Source organism: Esox lucius, chromosome 21, assembly GCF_011004845.1.
Source record: "Esox lucius isolate fEsoLuc1 chromosome 21, fEsoLuc1.pri, whole genome shotgun sequence".
In the NCBI taxonomy this organism is placed as follows: Eukaryota; Metazoa; Chordata; class Actinopteri; order Esociformes; family Esocidae; genus Esox; species Esox lucius.
This window is the reverse complement of record NC_047589.1, coordinates 21,501,191-21,528,342: the sequence shown is the minus strand read 5'-3', so window position 1 is coordinate 21,528,342 and position 27,152 is coordinate 21,501,191. Positions and strand designations below refer to the sequence as shown.

Below are 27,152 nucleotides of genomic sequence, written 5' to 3'. Positions count from 1 at the left end.
AGTTTGAAGGGGCCACTGGGGGGCCTAATTAACCCATACACCCTTAACAATTTCAATCCCTCAGATTTGGAACTATTTAAACTTGGAACTGGGGGGTTACGGTTTACATGGGCAATATGGATGGGGCGAATGCATCAGAGGGCACTCTGAGCAAGCTGGGAGGGGTGAGGGGCTTTTTTGGGATCACAGCAGGGTCTGTATGACCTCACCCCGCTCTTCTCTCCCACCATGACATCATTGTGCCTGGCTGATAGAAAAGGCCCATCTGATCTCATGGCTGAATTCCTCAATACAATAAACTGTTGGGTAGCCATCTGTACAGCCTGTACCACTGAGTCACACAACACAAATGTGGCGGAAGGATGCAAAAACCAAAAGAGGTTGAGGTCAGTGCTGCGGTATATGGGTCAGTACTGACCTCAAACCTGTTTAATCCAGACCAGGGGACATTCACGTATTTCTGCCTGTGACCAAAGGTGGATTGCCTTACGCAGCCTGTCAACAGGACAATCAAGGGGACTTGAACAAATCCCAAAACTCGATCTCTTCGATGGGTTGATATTGAAGCCCAATCTCACGGAATACCCACTGTTGTGATGTTAGTGTGTATCTAGGTGACGTGTTTTGTTGTGAGACCCTGGTATGTCGCACGGGCCAGTCAGCATGTGTTGGTGGACGAGGAATTCTTCTTGCTGTAGAAGACAGGACACACAGTTATGTACACACACACACACACGGTTATGAAACATACACGATACATAGGTTTATGTGCAACACATTCCTGGACACACAAGACTGGGTATGTTTTAATGGGCGAACATGGTTTTTCATGCTTACAGTGTGACACCAGGCTGCCACTGTTCCATAAATCTATAGGCATACCCTGTCACTCTGCCAGAGAGGGAGGGACACCAACTGATCTGGAACAGTTGGGGTCGAAATACTTACAAGAGGTCAGCCAGCGTCCTTGCATTCATCACAAATTAGCTATGTTTAATAACTAAGAAGCATAAATCTGTGTTGGTAAATCATTACACACCCTACAGCCCACCTTTTTGCTTATGTATTTGAAACTGGATCATGTTATACAGGTGTTCACACAAACCAAGGAAACCATTATGTTCTTCTTTCAATAAGGTATTTATGCTGTATTAACAGAGTGTCGGAGAGGAGAGCAGTGGTCTGGTTTCCAACCCATGCTGCAGCAGTACATGTGTAAGTCACCTTCAACTGTAGACACATTGATACAGACACACAGAGGAAGGCCTGTATGAACAGGCCAACGGAGTAGAAACCCCTGGCACTTGAAACAACACGTCAGTCCATCAGCCAGCTCCTGACAGTCCAATAAACCTAGCGTCTGAGTGTCACATTACACACTTTCACACCAAACGTTTAAATCGTCACTGGGGAGAAGGACAAGACTGCATGGTCCACCACACTGACCCTCAGTCTCTCCCAACTTGCCCAGAGGAGAAAAAACAGCCTCCCATTGGAGTTCTCAAAAACAAGCCTTTCTGTAGAAGCTGCTGAAGGAGGAGCAAAGGACAACGACTTGTGTTAAAACTACCTGCTGGATAGATATCGAGTGGCAATTTAAGAAAGATAAAAAACAGACATCAAACTAGTTGACCAAGACAGCAAAGACGTAGTCAGGTTTCCGATAGTGTTCTGGTCTTTCAATCAGACTGGTGAGAAAAACAATGGGAGAAGAGAGCAACCCAACTGCACGGCCCCAGAAGCCTCATCTCCAGGAGCGGAGCAGTGGAGAGCCACGCAGCCCAACAGACCCGGCCAGCCTGAAGAACTTGGTACGCGCCGAGCTGCAATGGGACATACCCATGAGCGTTCCGCTGCCCATCGAGGTCATCAGCGCTGACCAGCCTTTCCCGTTCCTGGACACCACGCTAGCGGACCTCGGCATCGAAGAGTGAGTCCGCCAGGTGGCAGGTTTGAGTGTGCTGAGCATCTGCATCTGTGTGTGTGGTGAGACGTGAACCAGTACACCTGGTGAAAGTGTGTGTAGCGTGTGAGAGAACAGAGCTGTGTGCAAACAAAGATAATACCCTAAAATGATGCCAGTGTGAAGTACCCTTTCTTAGCACTTTGCTTAAAAATGCGTGCAAATGATGTATTAGTAAGTGGGATCTCTGTCTCTCAAATGATATTTCAATTAGGTCCTAGGTTTTAAATGTCTGTGTGTTGTTCAGGTCCGCGGTGAAGGAGCGAGTGGTGTGGGTGGACACCAAGCGGACCCAGGTGAAGAACAAGGCAGGCAAACTGAAGGAGAAGGAGATCACCATCCTGGAGGTGCGTGTCAAAGCCCAGGTCCCAGGGGATAAAAAGACCCAGGAGGTCCTGTACAGCACTGAGTCTCATACCGACCGCTCCTTCTGCCGAACCGGAATGGACATCCTGCCCTGGAAAGTCCACACAAAGACAGGTCTGACACACACCCCAGCTATAGTTTACTTAGAGAAATGTTGATGCAATGTCGCTTACACCCATCGTTCCTTCAGCCGTGTGAAAACTCACCATGCATTGGCTGTGGCGTGAGGATAGGCGTTCGGAGCTAGCTGTTAACCTAGGAAATGTTATGAAACAAAGCGTCACTGTGTTCTCAGTATTGATGTCTCAGTTGGTCAATGCAATTCATACACCTTGGCCTGGCCACTGACCTAATGAATGTTCCGCTGACGAGTTCTCAATTAGCTGTGGATGTCGCCCACCAGCCAGTGACTCCTCAGTGTCGAGACAAAAAAAATTTGACCAGGCTGCAGACCACATCATTGAATAGTTTGTCCTGAAATCTCACACTTCCACCCAGCCTCTTGTGTCTGCATTGCTTCATGATGGTGGCCAGCCAAGGGGCGTGTGTCATAATAACCACTCCACAGACATTTCTTTTACATAAGAGCTCACATTACATTTGTGACGGTCATGTGCAGTCCTCTTGATAAGAGCCTTGTGCTTATGTGATGGTTGTAATTTTAATTCCAACCATCACAATGTGAGCCTGTTAGTTACTCTGAGTAAGAGCATCTGCTAAATGCCTTCACATTCCTTGAGCTGACAAGCTAGCTCCTGCTCTCAACAGGTATTAATGTAATGTGTCTATTGAAGAATATTATGTCGGTTACAGAGAATAGCTTGCAGCCCATGGAGATGACCATGGCCTTGGAAATTGAGTCCCAGCCCAAACAGGAGATTCGAGAGGTGTGAAGAAAACAATTGGGATTACCGCGGGCAACAGCAACAACCCCAATATTCAGTGCAACGGATCAAGCAGCAGGCTTTTGGATAAAAAAAAATTTAAGGGGAAAACTATAACACTGTCATTTTGTAGTGCATTGCCATGCTTTAGCTGTTATATCATGTTATGGCCCCAGATACACATTTCTTGCTTGTTATGGGAAGTTTTCCCAAGTAGTCGATGTAATATAAGTAGATTAAAGTTTTTGCTTGTTGTAAGGTGTTGCATCACAACAGATTTTATGGACTTCAACTATCTTGCAGCAATGCGCACAATATGCCTTGCTAGTAGCTACTGTCATTGGCTGGAAAAGCTGTTAGAATGAATTTGAATTAATAATTCTGAAAGGGAAGTCTACAATTTAGTTAATCTGATTAGTAAATACTGCAAGATAAGGAAGCGTATTAAGTGTTTGTGTCAGCAAGCATATAATTACAATGGTTTCAGCTGTAAATAAAATAAAAATATAAAATTGTGTTATTTTCATAACAAGTGCATTTCATCATTTGAGCATAAAGGAGGACCTGGAGAAAGGGAAAATGATGCACACGTTGGAGTTCAGCAGGGCACTCTAGCAGATGATTTGCCCTGATTCATAAAACCACCTTACTAAGCAGAACGTATGAGGGAGAGCTGAGAGAGAAACAATACTGGAAAAGGGGGGGTTGTACAACGAGTGAAAAGGCAGGGAACAGTCACACTGAAAAGAGGCATTTATGAGAAGTTCAGTTCATTGCTTCACACTCAATATTAGCCAAGTCAGAAGTTGATCAAATTTGTAAGAAAAGTGGGACAGAAGTAAATAGAGGCTCTTGAATATGAGAAGGGTACATGGTAACAGACCAATCAAAATGAAAAATAACGGGTGACATACAAAAAGGAACATTTCGGAAAATAAAAAAGCACACAGACAAGATAAATTAAAAAGTTAATACATGGAACATAACCTCAATAATAATTGAATACTTCGGTTGAATGGTTCAAGTGCCAATTTCAAAGTCCCAACTACTGTCCCATTTTTCCAACCATAGTTTTTTTTAATTTTTTTAAGTTTCTCTGTCCTTGACTGTAGTGGAAGACCTGGTGTAGTGTGCTATGAATGATTGACAACGGCGGTCAGCGTCGTCTTCTGCTCAGCAGGGAGTGAACTAATGGCAACCTGAAATTCCTGTGAGTGGCACTGACTGATGTCTCGAAGCAGCATGACCAGGGTGTTCTGGGTTTCTGAAAGACAAAGAGACCAACGCTGTTATAACATTGTTATAGCCATACAACACTATCACTACAAAGTGAAAGGGGGACCCCTGTCACGTCACGGTTCCTTCACCTGTATCTAGGTCCTTCGATCCCAGGACGTGGCAGGAAGCAGATAATATTGTCACCAGTTGACTAACCACCTAAAGAGATAACACACATTACTACTGAAATACAACAGATCATTACACATAATGACCAGCCAATGATGTGAAAGTACAAAACCAGGGAAATATTTCAGATCTGAGCTTATTTCCATGCAATTAGACATAAGGTTTGAGCCATTTGTATGAAATCAAGTTGCTCTGGATAAAACCATGTAAAATGTTATGTGATGTGTTCCTGGGTTATAACAGCCTGACAAATGAGTGAGGAGGTACCAATGCAGGGCTCTGGGAGTAAAGCATGGCCAGGCAACTGTACACCGTCTTATTCTCCTCCAGGTCCTCCTTCAGAGGGAGGCGAGCCATGAGGGCAGGGAACACCTGAGGGAGAGCAGTCAGGTAAGTGACCTTCACTGAGGATAGTACGCTCTTCCACTCGTGTCTCTCTGGAAAGTCAGTGAATGTCTAAATCCCAGTACCTGCTCCAGCGGGACGCCCTCCACGTGGCTCAGAATCATTCTGCAGAGGGCAGCGCACAGGTTGTCAATCACCCTGCGGTCCTGTTCTTTAGACAGCAGGTTGGAGAACAGAGACAGCATCATGGGGTAGTCTCTGAGTAGGGGGTTGAGGAAAAAGACCCTGGGCTCTCTGGGTCCACCACCATGTTAACAGAATCTAATGATATTTCCAGTGATGGGCAGTGTGCCCGAGTTAACACACATTACGTAAAGGGATACTGTGCCACGAGAGGTCCGGCTGCCTGTGCCAGAGCCCCCAGTCCAAAAACGCTGTTGTTGCGGACCTCTGCGTCGCTGTCCCTCACCCCGGCCACCAGCACAGGCAGCAGCCGATTGGACAGCCTGCCGGCCACAGCCCTGCCCCCCGCCACATTGACCAGAGACTGCAGGATCTCCCCGAGGGTGCCGACGGAGAAGGAGCGGTCAGCCACCGTGCAGGACGACTTCTACATGGGAAGGGAAACCAACTCACTCACTAGACACAGAACTACGGGTGCAGGGCTTCATTGCTGACCGTTACAACATATGCTACGTTGTTCTGGGCACTCGAAACACTCAACAGTTGAGGAGATTTTAGGTTTACCAGCCAAAATAAAACAGGAATGAGGAATATTCGTCCAGGGTGTAATGGTGTCATTGTGTAACTGTCTCCGGGAGTCGTCGGTCATTTAGAACGAGGAACGTTTTCAACTGTCAGATGTATTTCATTGCACCTTTTGTTGACTCACCATGAAACAGTCCAACTAAGTGGAGTAATTAAACAAAACTTGCCGGTGATTAACATGCAAATATGACAAATGCAAAAATATGGAAATTAGGGGGGGGGGAAGTGTCGGCAAAAAAAGAAACAAAACACAGACAGATGCGTTGTTTCAGATTACATTATACTAGACAATTCTGAGGAATTGAAATTGGTAGAGCAGATGCCCAGGCAATGTTAAATACCATATTAGCTGAACTACCTATCCCATTACAAGATACAAGACAACATGTTGATTCAGTATGAACTGATCTAACTTGAGACAACGGGGCTGAATGGTAGTCTGACTCACAGCTTTGTTCATGATGAGAGGCAGCAGCTCGTTGAGATGGGGCAGGAAGACGTCCGCGGGGACGGCCGAGGCCAGGAGCGGAATCCCCTCCCCTGCAAACTCCTGTAGCATGGCATCATACTCAGCCTAGAGCACAAACACACGTCATATGCACCAGCCACTTGAACAAAGGCCCTCCTGCCAGGAATAGATGGGAGATGAGAGAACATCCCACCTGCTGCTCGTCATCATCCACCTCATCTCCTTCTTCACCCTGACAGACCGTCTGCGAAAAGAAAAGATAAATCTATATTACTAAGCTGATCTCATTAGACTGCTTTCCGCCATAGTGAATACCAGCCAGTGCCATGTGTGTTTGTGTCGTGCGATCGAGGCTCACCCTCTTCTTCAGCACGTCCCGGATGGCCTGGCTGATCTCTTTCAGGCGCTCGGGGCTCTGCAGCGCCTCCCCCTGGCAGGACTTCAGCACGCCATTCATGGCCTCCAGCACCGCCATCACCACCTGGCGCTCACGCTCAGTACGCACGGCCTCCAAGAAGCTGGGCAGCACCACCTCCAGCAGCTTGTGCAAAGCTGAGGGGCCGAAGGAGTCAGAGGGAGAACCACATGAAGACCTTTTAAACAAGCCTGCCACATTCTCAGTCAAAGCATCTTGTTAAGGTACAGTGATAAGGTGAAGATATATGCGTGTACTTGAAAGTAGGCGTCCAAACGTTTGACTGGTACTGCATATAATGACAGACACAGTAAATTACCCTGGTGGTTGGCCTCACTGGGATTCTCCTGCCACACTTTGTGCTGCGCTCGGCAGAACTGGCCCATAGCCCCAAAGGCAGCCCTGCGCACGTCCTCGTGGGGGAACTGGTGGGGGGGGCACACAGAAAACATGGTCAGAGATTGGTAACGCTACCTAATACCAACACAAACACACAAATGAACACACACAGAGATGGGGATGTGTAGACAGCTGTACTGTACTTACATTACACAGCTCATAGACCTGAGAAAAGCTAGACTCCAGGAAGGGCTGGAAAGAGGCCCTAAAGGAGTTCAAAAGACAATATGACATCAGCGTCACTTACTAACGGACTGGACAAACATTGCTTTCCCTGGTGGTCGGAGTGACGACACATGAGGAGACCAGTCATTCACAATGCCACATGTTGATATAATGTAGCACTGATTCATGAACAGTCCAGCCAGAGAAAAAGCTGGCCGCAGATTCCACACAGTGCTGAATGAATACACACACTACACTGACGGTCTGTGTCGTGAGGAACTAGAAAGATTATCCTCTTCAGTATGTACCCGGTGTTGAAGGCAATCTCTCCCAGCGCATCGCAGGCATCCTCCTTCTCGTCCATGTAGGCATTTTCTACACTGAACCTGTAGAACAAAGTGAGCGAAGAAATTAGGACAGTGAGGAACACAGAGGAGCCCCTCCGTCCGGGTCAGTGCCTGAGAAACAAAATGCCTTCCTTTTCCTGTCTGAAGGAACCCATCAAGGGAAATGAAATGAAAGTTCTTCAGATAAGACACGTACATGTTGACATCCGGGTCCACAGCGTGGTTACCCTTGTCATCCAGAATGGTATCCAACTCTTCCTCATCATCATCACCGTCATCGTCGTCGTCGTCATCCAGCAAGACAAACGCCTTGTCTTCCTCAATATGAGCCTTACCGTGGAGAATATCATGTGGAGAGAAAGAGGGAAGATATTCTCTCAGATATTATGACCCCCATCAGTGAAACTGCATAATGAATTTGTGAATTTAAATTCAATTCACAGTTTAAGTTGGAATATCAACGCCAGGTCCTGGGTGGTTGGATATACCAGGGACCTGGCGCACCGAAGCCCATTAACTGACCATGATTCCCTCAGTGGACTTGAGAGAAAGCAGCATGATGGTGGTGATGGCTGTGAGGTGGGGCTCCAGACAACCTGGACTCACTGTGGACACGGCAGAGAAAAGGCCGTACCTGGACACGGACAGAAAAGGACCATGGTAAAGGCGCACGCACATGCACACACACATAGAAAGAGATAGACACACAGACACACACAGACACAGATAGAGACACACACAGACACACACAGACACAGATAGAGACACACACAGACACACACATACAGAGACAGACACACACATACAGAGACAGACATACGTGCAGCGGCGCAGGTCGGGGTCATCGACAGCGTTGGTGAGGTTGAGTCCTAGCTGAACGCACTCGGCAGCCAGGGGACTGAACATTTCCTTGCCAATGGTGCGTGCCAACACTGACAGGGTATCTGAAAGGACAAGACATACCACTGAGGAATGAGACGCGTACATTTACAACCCAGCGGGGCTACATATACTGAAAGAGTAACACATCGAAGCGGTCAGTCGTGATGACTACAAATGTCTGCTGAATGACCACATGAAACCAGTTCAGCCTTGGAAGTAGTCTTTACCCAGAGCCTGTGTCTGCAAGGACCTCATTTCATCCCTGGTGTCAACCAGGAAGCCCTTCAGACTCTCAATGACAGGGGGGAAGTACGGCACCAACTTCTCTTTGGCTGCATTGGCTGAAAGGAGGAGAAAAGGTTGGATAGTTAGTTGCATAAGCTTCAGTCTGTTCCAACATGGACCACTGGCGCACGTCGATCCTGAAGTAGCATCGGCACTGATCTGAACAATTCGGTTTACAAAAGTACTGGGACAGCGTTTCACCTTCTCATTCCTGTGGCTGAAGACACTGACATAAGAGACAGGCACCATATACTGAGATGTAAAATGCTCCATTGAAAGGCCCATTCCTACATTGGCTGGAGCCGTTTTACCTATGGCTCCTATGGCACTGACAGCCAGCTCTTTGAGCTTCAAGTTGTCTGCGTTGTTTAGGGCAGACAGCATGGTCTCCATGAGGTTGGGCAGGTACGGTTCAATCTCTGAGCCTGACAGACGATAAAACACTGTGGGTTAAAATTACAGACCTGTGGAGTAGGCATGCTTTCCCAAATCACATTTCAGTGGCATCTTATAGTACAGATAGGATCAAAGTAGTCTAGGGACAAGACTAAAACAAAGACCAAGTAACCGAGATTAGTTGACGAGATACAGCAAGGCATTTCAAAATCCTCCAAATCGTATAAAACCAAATAAGAACCGATAGTATAAAACAGTTTGGTATGGATTATTATAAGGAACACCACGGGATTCCCCTCACCCAGGTTTTCCATGAAGTTCTCCAGGGCGTAGAAGGCCTTGGTGACGTGTCCGATCTTGGCCTGGTTCAAAGCCGACATGTAGCCCAGCAGCAGAGGCATCAGCTCGGCACAGTACTTACTGACCTCAGGCTGCAGATGCTCAGAGAACTGTCCCAGGGCGAACAGGCTGGCGCTGCGGACCACCTGGTTACCGTCCGACAGACTGTGACAGACCGTCTGCAGCATGGACGACAGCATCCTGGAATGCACGGAGTCAGAGCGGAGGCGGCGAGTAAACAAGACGGAAACGACCAAAGGGAACCGGGGAGACGGTGAACCTGCAAAGCGTCACGCGAGACTCACTTGGTTCGTATGTGATCGGCGCAACCCTCGGCCAGCACGGCCAGACACATCAGGCCAGCCTTCCTCTTATAGGGGTTCTCACTGGCCAGACACGCCTCGGTTAGTGGCATCTGATGGACACACGGGGGAGACCACGGACTTACTGAACCCACCCTAACCCATGCATGGAAACTGCCAGATGTATGAGGTATTAGTGTATGCCAACTTACCAGCTGCTGGAAAAGTTTCTCAGGGGGCATATGAAGGGCCATGGTGTCAATAACCTGCGGAAGAAAAAGACGATCAGACCGACGACAACCCTCAGTGCGTTGACAATCGTCCCTTCTGTCGCGTCCGCGGTTACTGTCGAGGGGAGCGTACCTGGGCGGCAAAGTGCTTGGGACTCTCGCTGTCGGCGTGGTCCTCGTTGCCGTTCTCCTCGTCCTCGGGGTCTTGCTCCCCAGGGGGGGGTTCTGCACTTAGCACAGGGAACACGGTCTGCAGGATGGGGTTCAGGAGCTTCTGCTTTAACACGGCCTGAAAGGGAGGAAATAAAGAGCAGAGCACACGTCACTGACAAGTCTCGCATCTTTCAAGGGTGCCGAGTGTGACCATCGCTACTCTGAAAACAACGGCTAGGCTACGACACCTAATAGTCATTTGCCATTACCTGTCCATTTAGCCAGATTAGGAAATGAAACAAGATGAAGGACTAAGACCTTAATGGGTGAAATTCGGCCAGGGCTTCCATTTAGAACAGGGTGATTTTACCTTGCTCTTGAGGCGGATGAGACTAGCGATGCAGGAGAGAGCCTTCACCCGTAGGGAGTCGCTCAGAGTTGTGTCTGCACTGACCTAAAAAACACACACGTCACGGTCAACCAGACAACTCCACATTCTCCGCAAATCCATTATGTGAAGCTCGAATGTTCTCACCTCCAAGCAAAAGTGCACAATATCAGGGATGTGCGGGACGATGATGGACACCTCGCTCTCCAACAGCTCATCCAACACCTCCATGGATTCACTGGCCTGACCCTGGTCAACATAAACATGCCAGTCAGAGGTGAAATCATGGGTTGATGGACCACAGAACAGGGGCTGTGACCGATGACACCCACCCACCCCTACCTGGTCAGCCTGGATGAGGTGTTTCAGAGCAGTGATCAGTTTTGGGACGAGAGGACGCATGAGGCTCTGAAAGACAAGACATTCAAGCATTCCAGCAACAACCAAGAAAACCTGAACAAAAGAATGGTCAAATGAGGCCACGACGGTATTAACTGGCACCTCACCATCTCCTCTGAGCCAGTGTAGGAAGTCATAGCAGTCAGGGTTAGGATACAGTAGTACAGGGCTGTGGGGTTATTCAGGTCTTGCAGGATCACTGCAAACCGCTGGAGCAGTTGGCGGTAGTGGGGTTTGAAGGGCTCTGGGTTGGACTCCACCACTTTGCTGAGCAAGAGTAGACCCACCTGAGAGAGACCAGGGGTATTCAGTGAATTCACTGACCGACATCCTTAGTTAAAATGTACATGAAACATGCGGACCTGTGTATATTCTGAGCGATCAGTGTGAAAACGTGAAGAGATCACATCATATCACAAATCAGAAGGAAGTGATCCTTTACTTTCCGGCGCACTACAACAAGTACTTAACGGTGTGGAAAGTTCTACCGATACCTGTCTGTCCGTTGGGTTGTCGCTGTTGGTGGACTCGTTAAGGAGTGCGAAAAGAGCAGGCCAGCGGTCCGGTGTTTCATGCTTGACCATTACCGCGCTGAGCTGGGAGAGGGAGTGGCGCACTTTGTGTCTGGAAACAAAGACACAGGTTATATGGTCCGAATGTAGCTTGATCTATGGATGGGTCAGACTGGTTGAAGCAATGAAATTGGTACTATAATCTACTGAAATGTTTATGCCTACTATTCATTTCACCTAATAAGACAATGACTGTGTCTGGTTTTATGCAACAAATAAAAGAAGCTTACTCTGTCTCCTGCTGGAAAGCTTGTAGAACCACTGTTTTCAGACTTGAAGCAAAAGAAAAAACATATTACAAATACATTGAAAATGTAAAACAAATAAAGCTTAGTGAAAATCCTTTAAACAGTCCAGTACAGAGCTGGAAATGGCTGATTGCGGGGAAATCACACAACAATGAGCATCCAACCTCTCTCTGTGATCAGGGCTAATCTTCTTCCAATGCTTCTTTACTCGCATCCGCAACATCACTGCAGCTGACTGGCGGCTCTGATTATAGAGATGAATCACAATGTGTGTACTGATGAAAGCCGGCATTAAGCCAAGAGAACCACACATTCAACTGAATCCCCTTGAATTACACATATGTTGATAATATCCTAACTCTTTACACAGATGAGTGGGCGTTGGTGAGTGAACCCTAACGTTATCTATATTGCTTGCTAGCTACCTCAGGGTTCGGGGATCCAGTCATTACAGCACACAATGCAGGGATGATGGCTGGGTCTTTAAAAGCCAACTTCAATTGGGCCGTGGCCTGTTGGGGGAGAAAAATAAACATTTTGAAAACTAGAATAAAAGAACAAATGATAGCTAGTCAGGTAGACAAAACGTTAACTTTAGGGAACTGTCAAGTTTCTGAAGTGACAGCGTCGGAAAAACTGCATACTGTATAAGACCTGTTCTTGACGTGGCTAACGACCTACAGAATTTAACAGAAGCTAGCTAACGTTAGTAACGGCTGTTCATTTTAAGATAACTGACCGTTACTAGATATCATGTACACATACCCGTACTTGTAATCAAATCACGCCAGTGTATAATTCCAAATCCACAGGCTCAACCAGGATAGTCATTACAGTACTGTACCTGCTGAATGATCGCATTGTCAGGCTGCGTGAGCTGTAAAAGAATCTGCTCTAGGTCCCCAGACATATTGGCTCTTTCAAAACGTCAGCACTGAGATTTTAAGTTATTATTTTTAAACGATGCGCAAACTGTCAACTGTCACTCGAAAAGTTGACCCTTGACAGGTCTAATGCACTGTATGAATGGTCAAATCCTGACAGTGCGTTGACTAGACGCATGAAAAAAGTATATCCAACTAACATAGACACGTTGCTAGCTAAGTGTTTAACGATCGTAGTGTTCTCCACCGGTTCAAGAACTCAAAACCGCGGCGGTTGAGATTCGAGTGTCGTTCCCAAGTCTGTTCCGTTCCATCAAGTCACCCACCACGCGGAACAGAACCCAAGCAGGGAGAGCTCCACGTGAACGCATAGTTAAAGGGATAACATTCGAATTACACATCACAGGATGTCTAAGTGTACAGCGCCTACTTTTGGACGGAGGGGGAACAAGCATGATAAACGTACAATGAAAATGTTGCTTGCATACGCGCAATTTTCGAGGTGTAAAAACAATTAGCACCCCATCCTTCAGTCAAGGCGCAGGTACCTGAGCTCACACTGTGACGCTAAAGACTATCAACAAAAAAAACAAAGTGCCTGACTGATCTCGTTTCAAGCAGTTATCTCTTGGGTGTGGCGAGGTGTTGTGAAAAAATCTCCATAAACTGACACATGATTGCTGCTGAACTTAGCTGCCTGCCCTAGGGATATGGCATAACATTACAATAAAAGTACATGTAAATTATTTCTGTTCAGCAATTGGAATAGCCATGTAGTTTGCTGAAGATACTAAATGCATTTAGGGGGAAACTGCATTTTGTACACAGGTCTACTATGCATGTGGTTCGGCACCCCACTCATGTTCATGTACTTTTCCACCAACCCCTCGCCACTATTCACCCCAAAAAACTAGCCCCCACCCATCACTTCCCACTGCACAGGTAAAGATCAGAAGCTATGCTAATAGTCCCATAGCTCAGCATCATCACTACTAACTGAACAATTACAATTTGAATGGAGCCAAAGGCAAACCACAACAAATGTATTGGAGTGCTAATGCTTGGCCAGGTACCGTTTTTTAGAACGCATTGCTTCCTTAGGTGCCTACAATGCATGTACATTTCCAGCCACTTCGCAAATGTCTCTGGGAATTGACCAAAATTGGCTACAATAATCTTGTGTTCTGGGTTCAACAACATGCTGTAAGAGACTTCTAGATGTTGGCCTCCATTTTTTCACTTTTTAAACCAAAATTACAGATACATTACAATTCCTATAGATTAAAATATAAAATGACAATTACATCTAAACAAGTTGAGTTGTCCGTAAACCAGCTATGTCTGGTCAATAATGTAATAATGATAATGCATTATCTCTGTACTCTTGTTGTCCAAAGCGGGTTACAATAATCCTTGAGGACAGGGAAGACTTTGGTAAAAGTAGTCTGTGATCACCTCTCTTGTGTTAAGGGTTTTCAAACAGCTTCATCAACAACATGCAATGAGAGACATCTGGATGCTGGCTTCTACATGCACCATAACAAGCAAACACTACAGATCACACTACCCATAGGTTAAATAATGAAGTGATAACCATTTCTAAACAAGCTGAGTTGCATTAACTTTAATCTGGGCAAATATATGAGCCTGTTATGTGGACACAGATTAAGCCTGGTCCTGGACTTGCACATTACAGTGTGCAACTGAATTCCATTTTTTTTAAACTCATCATGAATCATACATAATTTTCTAATCTGCTTTGTTTTATCTAATTCGGTAGAGAGAGTTTAGATTTCCACAGGACAGTAGGGCTGCACGATTTGGATAAAACTATTACGTTATGATTTGCGATTTTCAAACATATGTGTAAACAGCGTAGATCATTTCACTTAAAAATAGAGATCATAGCGGACATAATGTGTCATTAAACTGAATATAAATCGGGTTCAAGTTCAGTGTTTTCTATTTTACTCTTATACGAATATGAAGGTGCACCCTGTGTCGAACTATTCATGTAACTGTTCATTTAATGTAATGGCGTTTGCGCAAATGCCGTAGCTGGTTAGGCAACATTTCTCAACCATTGAGGTATATTTTCTCCCATATTAAGATTGTTAGTAGGCACCTACATTTAAGCCTAAACTTTTAAGAACCATGCTGTTGTGTATGTGGGAAAATATATCTTGGTGCCACTCGTTAAATGTAAGCAGAAGTCTTCGCTAGTAGTTGCAGTGTTAACTCAAACTAACATTGAAAAAACATCAAGCATTTAAACTAAATTAGTCTAGGTATTTAAGTAATCTACAAAAATACCTACAAGCACCCGCAAGAATAATAATTACGGACGTACGATGCATGCCCGTTGCCTCATGTGAAGCGCATATCATTCACCTTTTTGGTGGAAAATCGCGGAAGTTATCAATTTTGATATTGCATATGTCATCATCGCAATTTCAATTGAGTGTGCAGCCATAGAGGACAGTACAAAAATGAAAAATATGCTAAATTGGAATAGGTCCCATCTAAGGCACTACAGCACTCCACTCATGTCCATGTATACCCCCGCCCTCTGTTTACCCCCAAACAACACTCCACACCCATCACCTCCCCTTGCACGGGTAAAGATCAGTAGCTATACTAATAGTCCCATAGCTAGGCATTATCGCATATGTTGCCATTAACTGAACAATTACAATGTCAATGCAGCCAAAGAAGTCGGCCCAGAAAAACTTTTTGAGAAAGCATTGCTACCAAGGTACCATTCACTGCATTTACATTTCCAGCTATTGTGCAAAACTGTCTGGGAGTTACCAAGAGCAAGTTTAAAATAATCTGTATTAGAGGGGGGAAAAGGCCCAAGTGATTAGTGATCACCTCCCCTTGTATACTAACAGCTTGATCAACAACATGCTGTGAGAGACTTCTAGATGTTGCCCCCCATTTGCACTATTAAAACCAAAACAGATACATTACACTACCTATAGATTAAATAATTAAGTGATAATTACATCTAAACAAATTGAGTTGTCCCTAATCCAGCAATGTCTGGTCAAAATGCCAGATGATGTATTCTCGATACTCAAAGTAGCTCTGGATAAATTATAATTAATTACAAAACTGGCCCTTAATGTATGATAGGCTTTTCATTTTGATACTGTAAATAACCATGGGATTGATTGAAGATAGTAAACACTAGTTTAACTACATATTTTATTAAATTAAGTTCATTCCTACAACAGGTTGTACATCATCACTCTTTTCATGTCCATAAACAACTAAACAAAAGCCACGATAAAAGTGATCTACAAGGACCTCCCCCGTGTTTAAGGTATACTAAAAGCTTGATCAACAACATGCTGAGAGACTTCTGTATGCTGGCTTCTATATGGACTTAAAATCAAACAATAAAGCTATATATTAAATAACGATCTGATAATCACATCTAAACATTTTGAGTTGTCCCTGTCTCTGATCTATGTTTTGGTTCAAATATGTAGGATTACTAGAGCAAATTTTAGATTAGATTCAATTTAATTGACATTGAACAAATGCAGTACAACGAAATGCATTTAGCATCTAACCTGATGTGCAAACAGAAGAGGGCAGAAAGTATTTAGTATATGTGTATTACAAGTGGAATGTATAGCTGTGCTAAGAAGGCTAATGCAGTACAAATGGCAATACTTTGTACTGCATTTGCCTACTCGGGATCTTCTGTTCTGTATCTCAGTCATACGCAGAGTGGCCGCCTTTTTATCGCCCATAACATGACTCCATCTGGCCAGTAAGTTAAAGACAGAGATTGCAAAGCGAAAAATCTATAGGTTACACAGACAAAACAATCACTGTCCACTGCAATAATAGGACTGAATTCCAAAATAGTTTTTGTGTATAGAATGAATCTGTAAAATCTGTCACTACCACAAATAACCATCGCCAAACATGTTTGTTGGTTGCCAAATAACAGGATTGACCATTTAACCTGGGTCAGGTTGACCATTTATGCCACCTGTCCCCCCTCTATATAAAAAAGAAATGCTCCGTCCAACATGCGTAAACAAGCAGACTGAGCACATTTACTCATCGGCGCATTTACTTAGTATTACTTTTTAAGTGAAAAAAATCAAACGTGCAAGTATTGTTCTTATTATAGGCATTGCTATTTGGTTACAGTAAAGCTTTCGTTGAGTGATTCCTACTGAATGGACTCTTCCAATGGGCGCGGCCTCAATGCCATTGTACCTCAATGGAAAACTTGACTGATTGGCTGCGACCTTGATCCACACTTAAATTAATCCCCACACCCACATACCTGGCCCTATAAACACCACCTCGGTGTCAACGGTTTTAACATTTCGTCAATGCAGTAGAAACCTTGTCGCTACATTCTACGTTTGGACGGCGTTGGTGAAATTAGTTCAATACTGAAGTCGCTAGCTAATGTACACCGATACAAATTCTTCCTGAACAGTTAGCTACAGTGGCGTCCTCGATATTTGGGTGGCGGCGTGGCAGCTAGATTTATTTGCTTGGAAAAAAGAAAAGACCATTCCGACCGAGATGGCCGATTGGAAGTTACCGGTAAGCTACAATTACAGTCCATCTTACCACGCGTTTGCATATGGCCTCATGTACCAAGCAGGAACCGAGCAAAATCATCCTAACTTCTCCGGCTGGACGGAATACAACCCCCCTGGGGTCGGCGGTGGCTACTACTCACAAGCGCAGCAGCAGCCGCAGCATCAATCACCACCCAGGAGCCCTGAACACAACATTGGCGCAAACAATGGCCCATACCCGGGATCTTCTGTTCTGTATCTCAGCGACCCTCATAATCATACGCAGAGTGGCCGCCTTTTAATCGCCCACAACATGGCGACATATGGTCAGCGGACGAAGGAGACCGAGCCACCAAGTAGCGACACTCCAAGCGACTCAGAATCACAAGTACTGACATCACCAGGTAAATGGTTAACCAACTATCTACAGCAACAAACCTGTTTTACTGTAAAATCGTTGACATTGGTAGTTATTGTACTATACTTACATGGGTTGACTCTCTGACAATAGCAACGATCTCACTCTCAACCAATGTCCATTTTGCCAACGCCATCTTGCTAGTACATGTAGCCAAACGTTTGTCTGAGGCAGTGGCGCCAAACACTTGTATTCAGACGTGGTTAATGGCGCCACCACGTGGATTGACTTAACTTTTGACATTCTCTCAATTGTGTAATTTTCTCGCTCAGATTCTTGGAGTTCTGGAAGCAGCAAAGAGGGGTACGTTCCTCAAACCAACCCTGCCATTTGGGTTAAAAAGGAGTTGAATGAAGAGGTGGACAGTGGAAGCCCAAATGGAAGTGAACACGTGTCCAGCTCTTATCCGGAGGAGGAACCCACAAACCCACAGGTTCCGGGGAGTGAAGAATGCACCCCACAATTGTTGCCCCCGTCCCCACAGGAAAGAAATGTAAAGATTACTCCTAAACAAAAGGCTCGGACAGCTTTCTCAGCAGGCCAGATGGATGCCCTGACCAATCGTTTCAACATCCAGAAATACCTCACCCCAGCTGAGATGAAGACACTGGCTGGACTGACTGGGTTGAGTTACAAACAGGTAAACCTCTTGTGTTATGATGACATATTTTACCCCCCACAAACAGTGCATTTCTTCATATTGCATTGACTAATCGTATGATTGTTTTAATGTCTTGTAGGTAAAAACGTGGTTCCAAAATCGCAGGATGAAATTAAAGAGGCATCAGAAGGATAACAGCTGGGTGTCGGCTGGGTATCCCAACCATGGCTACCCTAGCATGCCCCCACGTCCTCAGGTGAGCACAAACAAATCTGTAACCCTGTACAGCATGAATCACTTATAATGATTAGTCAGACCAAATATCTCAAGAAAATGCATACACTTTCCAATGCCTGTGTTGATCTCATACCCAGTCCTACTCATTTTCACTGCTGGAATTGTCAAGCAGTTGCTATTTTAGGACTGAATTTAAGACATTTATTTTACCGCTACTTGTCCAGCTTGGGCCTTCTGTTTGTCAGTAACAGAAGCAATGGGCTTAGGACATAGATTGACTCATCCACAATGGAGACTAGTCCCCAGTCTGGACATGGTCTTAAAGGCCGGATGAGACACCTGCTGACCACAGCAGTGCCTTTTGCTTTGTGTTGACCTCTTGTAATTAACAACCGCTGTCTCCAATTTCAGGGAGAACCCCAAGTGCAGATCCCAGAGCAGCCTGCCAACGCTCAACAGTTTAGAGAGGCCGGGTTCCAGAAGAGCCCCCCCCTGAACACGCCTTACTATGCCGGCGGGTACCAACTGCCACCCCACCCTGCGCAGCCCCCACCGAGGACCCCAGGGAGGTGGCCCCTGCCCCCAGCGGTGACCCACTACGAGTATCCCAATGGCTACAGTGCGGTGAGGGGTTACGGCACTGGAAGTGTCAACCCAAATGCTAGCATTAACAGTGATGGGGACACTAACAGCCCAATGAGCATGGCCATGGTCCCCAGTGCTAGCCAATAACCCACAGAGGGTTTGGTAAATCTGTTACCTTTTTTTAACCCATAGTGTCATTTTACATTTTGAAAGTCTTACAATTTCAATGTTGTAGGTCCCATTCAAACGTGTATCCAGTGGTGACTTTTTTTTTATCAATATTATATTTTTGTACTCTTCAATGTTGTTACGAGTTACCAGAGTATTTAATATCGTTTGACATGTTCCTTGCGCTTTTGACACTCCCAACTGAACATATGCTATGTCTAAGTGGGAAGCTTTTATTTCATCTAATTGGTGCATGGCAGGGCTATGCAACTGCCTGACAATGTACTTTAAGTGTTTTAGGTTGCAAAGGTTGTGTATTGTGTGATCTTAACATAGTGGCCATGTTTTGTCATGACCTATCTGTGCTGTTTTTGGGGGGAGGGGGGGGGTGGGAGGAATTGCAGCAGGACCCTGCCATCCTAGGAACCATGCCTTCCTGTTCTGAGGTTGAAGGTGGGGGGGGGGGTGTAAAAGCCATGATATTCAACGCTCTGCTTAGTTTAAAACTCTGTATATAACAAACCCTGCTGGGGTCAGCCAGACTTCATGGTGTGATTTCTTGTCTTAGGTCTGTGACATTTGGGCAATGGTTATTGATAGGTAGATGCCAATTGACCCATGTTGTGGTACTTTGAATGCAGTATTTGGGGAAACATGGCAACTTAACCAGTTTATGTATGTCTGCTGATTTGTTTGTTCGTTTTTTTTTTTGTAATAAAAAATTATTACACAATCAGTTGTAAGACTCTGGTCTGGGCAAATGTATGTCACATTTGATCTAAAAATCCCTAGTGATAGCAGACTGCCCAATTTAAAAATGAATTAAGGTAACAAGATCAATGTATTCACATGAAGTTACTTCAGACAAAACATTACTGTAATATTGAGTTAGAACCGGTAGACTCTTGGTTGCTTTGCTAGAAGTTGCTGGTACTCACCACTCATGTTCAGGTTGACTTTGCTTCCTGTTCCTCCCGACATAAATCACCCCCAATAGCTAGAATGCTGTCATGCTTATCACCACTCATTAAGTCACACACAAGTGAAGACTTATTTTCCTATGTAGGTTGACAAACATTCCCCTTTTCCTTAATTAAGCATACAACTTAATCAGCCATAGATGTGAAATTGTCAACACTTGAGCGCAAATGCTCATTTTGCTGGGATTCATTCATAGATGTTGTAGCTATGTTTGTCTCTAGAATATGAATTCCATGCTGTAACAGTTCTGAATAAAAAAACCTTTGGTTTTAGGATTTCATACAGTACCAAAGATCAGCATTTGAATAGAAACTACTACTGCACAATGGGTCTGATTAAACTGGGTTTTTTGTAGTTACACCTCAATAGACAGTGATGACAATAGGAATGTGGATTTCTCTCCAGACCCATTAGGCCTCCGTGAACTGCAGCTGGGTGTATCTCCAGACTTTCTAGCTCACAAATCTATTGTAATAAAAACACGTCTTTATTGAAAAGATTGTATATTTACATCAGAAACCAAAATCACAGTCGATGGTGACTATAGTACACAATATTGCTCCCATCACCATAACTCCATAAATGTTCCTTCTGCCTGACACAACATCAAGCCTGTGTCGTCACACCGGCACACACATTCACATACAGCCCAACAAACCTTCACACAGGACCTGATCATCCTTTATTAGAAACCCTTCAGCTCATCCAATAGATACACCATCAGATCCATTCATGTGTCCCTTTTGAAGCTTCACAGCAGAGTCTATTTAAAATTAATTTTCTAGAAGGCCCCTGGATTCTCCTTGTTCATACAGAACATGTACCTGGCCCGTTTCCAAACGCATCCTTCCTCAGTACGTTGAGGCAATCGATGACCTGTATGTGGTTGGCTAAGCAATGGCTTCTTTTCTTCATGTTGAGGAAGTCTGATTATGAACTGTGGTCTGTGTTGTGAATGGGTAAAAGCGGTGACGAGCTACCTTCTCCAGACAAACAGTAATCTGCAAACCCTTGGTAATGTTGTCAACAAAGCAGTCTGATGCACTGGTCAGAAAGATACATCTGTTTCATAAGACATGTTCACTCTTCAAATAGATTTCATTGGGAAGGCGGATAAAGCAGTTCAATCGAAAGCAGTCACCTTTTGCGCATGAAAGCACAGAACCCTACCCAACATGCTTAACATACAGTCATAACTTTGGTTGAGCCAACGTAGTCGTCGGGGCAAAACGCGCCATCTGGCTCAGAGCTGGGAGGCCAAGTTCCAAAATGAAAACAATCAATGCCAGGGAACACGCAGTTCACCAGTGGAAGGCCCAAGGAATTCCCCCCCCCGATCCCCTCATCGTTCCCACCAATTAAATCTGACTACCTCAAGAACAAAACGAAAGAAGGACACACTCTGACTGACATTCTAACTGGGCCGTTGCGTTACGCAGGTGTCTGTTCTCCTCCCCTTAATCCATCTTGAGACTGCGGTAGATGTAGCGAATGAACGCCAGCGAAGCCCAGAAGGAGACTGTGCCCAGCATCAGGGAGAAAACCAGGGCTGTGAGCAAAGAATAACCAAAGAACTCGGCGCTCTGCACCAGGCCGCTCATACTGGAACGGTTGCGGTAGTAAAACACGGAGTAAACGAAGATGAAGAGGCCGGTGGAGCCCGTGCTCAGCACGCTGCGCCACCACCAGCGGTAGTCCTCTCCCGACAGCAGGAAGTAGGTAAGTGCCACGGAGATGCAGGCGCCCACCGACAGGAGGATGGCGAACACGCAGAGCAGGATGCCGTACAGGGTGTAGTGTTCGCGGCCCCACACGGTGGCAAAGATGTAGTACAGCTCCACCGATATGGCACTGGGGTAGAGGGGGGTGGATGTAGAGCGGTTAGGGTCAGGGGTAAGACATACACCACCATTCAAAAGTAGCATTTTTTTTTTTGTCCATTAAAATAACATCAAATAGATCAGAAATACAGTGTAGACACTTAATGTTGTAAATGACTATTGTATCTGGAAACGGCTGATTTCTTTATGGAATTTCTACATAGGTGTTCAGAGGCCCATTTTCAGCAACCACCAGACCTCTGTTCCAGTGGCATATTGTGTTTGCTAATACAGGTTTATCATTTAAAAGGCTAATTGATCATTAGGAAACCATTTTGTGATTAAGTTAGCACTGCTGAAAACTGTTGTGCTGATTAAAGAAGTATTTTTTTGGCCAAGTTAAGTATCTTCAGCATCCGCGTGAAAATCTCATACAACGCTGTGTACTACTCCTTTCACAGAACAGCACAAACTGGACTAACCTGGAATAAACTGGACTAACCAGAATAGAAAGGGGAGTGGGAGGCTTTGGTACACAACTCAGCAAGAGGACAAATATATCAGTGTCTTGTTTGAGAAACAGACGCCTCACAGGTCCTCAACTGGCAGCTTCATTCAATAGTACCCGCAAAACACCACTCTCAACGTCAACTGCAAAGAGGCGAATGCGGGATGCTGGCCTTTTAGACAGAGTTCTTCCTCTGTCTAGTGTCTGTGTTCTTTTGCCCATCATAATCTTTTTTTTTATTGGCCAGTCTGAGATATGGCTTTTTCTTTGCTACTCTGCTTAAAGGCCAGCAACCCAGAGTCTCCTCTTCACTGTTGACGTTGAGACAGGATCCCCAAGGGCAGTTTATTGTACACTGTGACCTGAAAGTGGTCTCCAAGATAACTTACCTGATTAACTGTTCTTCTAGAGGATAAAAACTAGTATGACTGTCTGATAAGGAAATGTACTTAATATTTAGCTGCCCGGGCAAGGCCAGATTGTTCTGACTTTCATAGGGGTCTCTTACAAGCATACCATTTTAGTCTATTAAACCTTTAAAACATCCACCTCACCTGTATCCAGCATTTCAACACCAAAGGTCAGAATCAAGTTCTTATCAAGCATCAGTTATTAAATATCCCCCACCACCCATCCCAATTTTGCAATTATAGATGTGTCCTCCAACAAGACATCCTGCTTCTCATCACTATAACCATTTAACCAGGTAGAATGTCCAGGGTATACATGCTCGGAGGTGTGTGCATTCTACAACCAACAACCACAGCTGAGCTTGTAGGCGTTCAACCTGCCAAAGGTGTCCTTAGAGCATGTTGATACTAGCCGAAACCTATCCAACATCCTGCCAGTTCACGCTGGACAGAGAGATAAGCTCTCTGTGCTCTCCACATTCTGCCGTACCCCCGGTAAGGGCTGTTTAGTTTCAACCAGGATTTTAGCTTTTGGCTACAAAGACGCAGCTGTAGAGACAGTGATTTACACGAATGTGGGGCTTGGAAGGACCATGCAACAGTCATTAAATGAGATGGGGAGGGAAATCACTGACACGTGAATCAGAAATGGGACTCCATCAAAACATCAACATCAAAAACTCAAAGACAAGCCCTCTGATAAACGTAGCATATTTTCAGTAAGAAAGAACACAAAAATACACACCTGAAAGGCAGGAAGCCCCCAATGGCCATGTGGACGGCTGTGTGTTTGTACCAAGGCTGTGTTGGGATCTGGCGGGCGATGTTGCGCGTGCGACATGGCGCCTGGAAGTTGCCTGCCCGGTTCTTGCCCACAATGCCCCCGATGACTGTTAGGGGGAAGCCCACCAGGACCCAGGCACCCAGGAGCAGCAGCACCGTGGAAGCAGGCAGGGCCTGGGTGGAGCCACTCCACCAGTGCACTGAGTTCACCACACTCCAGGTTAGGAACAGGGGAGCTGTGGGAGAGAGGGAAGAAGAACAGGGGGGAGATTTCAGAGAGGGGAAGAAGAGAGAAGAGATGGATGTTAGAGCTAGTGACAAAGGACACGCATCCAGCAGAAAGACGTATACAGAGATGTTCCCAGAATTTTGATTTAAAACAGACTCCGCCAAAATGAAAGACCTGGGTGACACATGAAATCTGTTGTGTGATTTGTGAGACCAGAAATCTTAACATGGGCTCACCTGAGAAGAGCGAGGAGGTGAGGATGATATTCCAGACCCAGCGCTGGCCATGTATCTGTGTATAGAAGCTACAGGAGCAGTATCCTGACACACAGCTCGTCAATGCGTACAGCACGATGGCAGCAGAGTTGATAGCACCATGACGATGTACATTGAACATCCCCAGCAGCGCCATGACGATGATCCCTAAAGCAACCCGAGACACACCCCTTTGCTCAAATAGGAGCCTCCTCCTTGTGAGGAGGAGGCTGTCGTCCGGACAACAGCTGCCAATATCATTTTAGTAACAATGGAAAAGAAATGTGCTAGAACCAGATGTTAAGCCAGGGGTTCCCATACTCCTTTGGCCGACGACCCCATTTCGATATCTAGAAATTCCCCCGACCCCAACCGTGTGAAGAAAAGTTATATAACCGTTATATTTTTTATATGAGGCTATGAGAGTAAATTGTAAAACATTCTCCCCCCGACCCCATTTTCATATCAGGCGACCCCACATGGGGTCGTGACCCCTAATTTGGGAACCTCTGCATTAAACCATTAACATTGTGTCAAATATAACCCTGATCAGCTTCTATAATCTCCTGGATTGAGATTCTGGTATTTTGAGAGTTTTGCTCAATGTATCCTGGGTATTAAACCAGCTGTGTGTCAAGGGTTACCTGTGGCCAGTGTTAGAAACTGTGCCCCCACTCCCAATACTGCGCACAGCAGGCTCTTATAAGGGGGGAACCGGAATACATCCGTGTGGATTATCTTCCAGCCATTATCCCCTTGGTCCAGATCATCACAGCCGCCCTCCTCCTCAACATTATACCTACAGACAGCAGGAAGAGAGAAATATGAGATGGGAATGTCATTCCCATACAATGACTTACCCTTTTCATATCCACACGTGATCCTACACAAACACGACATACAGATGCAAATCTACCTACTAAATGGTATATCCAAACTGCTCAAACTCAAATGGATCTCTCAAAGGGAACCAGAAAAGAAAGAACACCTGGCAAAGTCGTTCTTGAGAACCCTCATGAGGATGATGATGACGAATCCCAGCAGCAGCACCACCAACACCAGGGAGTTGATGATGGACAGCCAGTGGATTTCCAGGGTCTTGGGGAAGAACGAGTGGTCCCTCAGCCTCTCTGCTCGCCGTGCATGGGACAGAGGGCTCTCGAACCAGCGAACGCTGTAGGTAAATGTCAGAGCCAGCCCGCTAGCCGACCCCACTGCCCCGTGCCCAGCGCCGCCACCTCCCTCTTCCAGGGGCACGGGCTTGGAGTCCTTCACTGAGACGTTGGCGAAAATCACAGAGTCGCCATTGTACTCTATGTTGAAGTCCAAATGTGTCCAGAGACCCACCTACACGCACACACACACACACACACACACCTTAAGATTTCTCCACTGGACTGCCCTGGGATACAAGAGGGAGAGACTTGAAGGAGGACAGGCTGACCTTATGACTGTGAGGCAGGAAGCCACTCTCCTCCATGTATCCCACAAAGCCCCAGATGGGAATGTCATCTAGGACAAACTCAAAGTAGTACAACTCCTCTATGGCTTCTCGGAGCTGGTCTACCTATAAGGAGGGAGACAGAAAAGTAAAAAAAAGTCTCCCTGTAGGTTACACCACCCCATGATGAAACTCCCACATGGATAATGAAGTTGAGTTGATTGTCCGCCGGCATATACCTCTTTCTCTGTTAGGGTTAGCCCGCAGAGAGTCTTTTTCTCTGTATTCTCTCTGAATTTGATTTCATACAGGGACTCTGCCATCCGATCTCCATCAAGCACTTCTCCCAGACTAAGGGACTTGTGGTGCACCTGGCAAAACATTTTCCAGTACATTGTCAACTACGTCCTAGCAGACCGTACATGGAACACAATTGTGGGTCTGGTTCTTTGTAAATATACTTACAAACCATAGAACATGAATGAAAATGTATGTATTTGCACATAAACACATGCTGACTGACCTCTTTAGGCCTGCAGACAGGCAATGTGTAGTAATGATACGTTTCCTGAGGATTATGGTAAGGACCAACTTTGTTGACGTAAAGGGTTACTGGATCCCCTTGCTTGTAGTTCACTTTAGCCCATGCTATCTGTGGTACAAGACACATGACCCAGACGCAATATACAATCATCCTGAAGACTCTTTGCTGGGTTGGATGTTCGGATTTAGCCATCATAATCCCCGCTGAAAATTAGCAGAATACAAAAGTTGAAAACGCCAGTTGTCAGAGGAAAGCATATTAAATAATGGAAAACCATCCCGTTGTACAGTATGTCCATATTGCGATAATTTAGCTAGTATCAACGGCGTGCACCAACAACGACTGTCAGTGGCTGTATACAACACGTCGATAGGTGCATTTGCAGGAGTAAACTCTAATTAAACAACAGTCTTTGGTGGGCTGATTATATTATCTACGTTATTACAGTTTAGCAAGCTTTCATATACAGACCAACTAGCAACACCGAGGAACTAACTATAGTACTGTATCTCAAGCTAGCTCTAGAACAGATCGTACCAATCCTGTGTGCCCGGTGAATTCCTCAGATTCCAGGCCCAAGATTCAAGAGTATTCGTCTTCTTTCCCCCTAAGTGACGTCCTACTTTGATTAGTCTAAACACCGACAAACAATGTTCATTGTCCAGTTAGTTTCAATTGTATAAGTTGACTTGTCTAGCAATCTAAATAGGCATCGTACTTTTAAAAGGCACATGAATCGGGCTGAAAAGGGGACCGACTCCACGTCACCTTAAAAAATAATAACGACTGCTGACTTTTCCGGAGAGGGCGGGGAAAGAAACCAAAATACCAAAACACACCTCCACGTTACCTATCCTGAAATTATTATTCACCAAGCCCTTAAACAATTTCCTTTAAGTATTCTAATTGTCGTTATATTGTTTGTGAGTTGTAATTGTTGCGTGTACAGTGTATCTCGTTGAAATAATAGCAATTTCGCTCAACCGGATTTCCCTTAGAATGAACTAA

General features: G+C 45.3%; 4 protein-coding genes across 4 annotated transcripts; 2 read left to right on the top strand and 2 right to left on the bottom strand.

Moving 5' to 3' along the window:
• Positions 1 to 1,703: 1,703 nt before the first annotated feature.
• Positions 1,704 to 3,311, top strand: si:ch211-196f5.2 (uncharacterized protein LOC556372 homolog). The gene is made up of 3 exons (XM_034289478.1): positions 1,704 to 1,930; positions 2,211 to 2,443; positions 3,143 to 3,311. The coding sequence occupies exons 1-3, from the start codon at positions 1,704 to 1,706 to the stop codon at positions 3,220 to 3,222; spliced, it is 540 nt and encodes a 179-aa protein (XP_034145369.1). The 3' UTR covers positions 3,223 to 3,311.
• Positions 3,312 to 3,948: 637 nt separating this feature from the next.
• Positions 3,949 to 12,969, bottom strand: ipo4 (importin 4). The gene is made up of 29 exons (XM_010885797.4): positions 12,567 to 12,969; positions 12,148 to 12,234; positions 11,887 to 11,966; positions 11,705 to 11,746; positions 11,397 to 11,526; positions 11,010 to 11,189; positions 10,846 to 10,911; positions 10,651 to 10,752; positions 10,486 to 10,569; positions 10,096 to 10,251; positions 9,945 to 9,998; positions 9,736 to 9,845; positions 9,393 to 9,631; positions 9,007 to 9,120; positions 8,638 to 8,751; positions 8,349 to 8,472; positions 8,051 to 8,162; positions 7,725 to 7,858; positions 7,490 to 7,567; positions 7,164 to 7,221; positions 6,937 to 7,042; positions 6,561 to 6,754; positions 6,396 to 6,446; positions 6,182 to 6,307; positions 5,349 to 5,575; positions 5,091 to 5,223; positions 4,888 to 4,992; positions 4,581 to 4,650; positions 3,949 to 4,477 (listed from the first exon to the last, which is right to left on the bottom strand). The coding sequence occupies exons 1-29, from the start codon at positions 12,630 to 12,632 to the stop codon at positions 4,347 to 4,349; spliced, it is 3,273 nt and encodes a 1,090-aa protein (XP_010884099.1). The 5' UTR covers positions 12,633 to 12,969; the 3' UTR covers positions 3,949 to 4,346.
• A 3,975-nt stretch (positions 12,970 to 16,944) lies between these two features.
• On the top strand, positions 16,945 to 19,894 carry nanog (nanog homeobox). Its single transcript, XM_010885798.5, has 4 exons — positions 16,945 to 17,569; positions 17,856 to 18,223; positions 18,324 to 18,440; positions 18,833 to 19,894. The coding sequence occupies exons 1-4, from the start codon at positions 17,167 to 17,169 to the stop codon at positions 19,151 to 19,153; spliced, it is 1,209 nt and encodes a 402-aa protein (XP_010884100.1). The 5' UTR covers positions 16,945 to 17,166; the 3' UTR covers positions 19,154 to 19,894.
• A 729-nt stretch (positions 19,895 to 20,623) lies between these two features.
• On the bottom strand, positions 20,624 to 27,127 carry tm9sf1 (transmembrane 9 superfamily member 1). The gene is made up of 9 exons (XM_010885800.3): positions 26,682 to 27,127; positions 26,124 to 26,347; positions 25,840 to 25,971; positions 25,604 to 25,726; positions 25,148 to 25,506; positions 24,804 to 24,958; positions 24,142 to 24,327; positions 23,639 to 23,912; positions 20,624 to 22,006 (listed from the first exon to the last, which is right to left on the bottom strand). The coding sequence occupies exons 2-9, from the start codon at positions 26,337 to 26,339 to the stop codon at positions 21,613 to 21,615; spliced, it is 1,839 nt and encodes a 612-aa protein (XP_010884102.1). The 5' UTR covers positions 26,340 to 26,347; positions 26,682 to 27,127; the 3' UTR covers positions 20,624 to 21,612.
• Between the last annotated feature and the right edge of the window lie 25 nt (positions 27,128 to 27,152).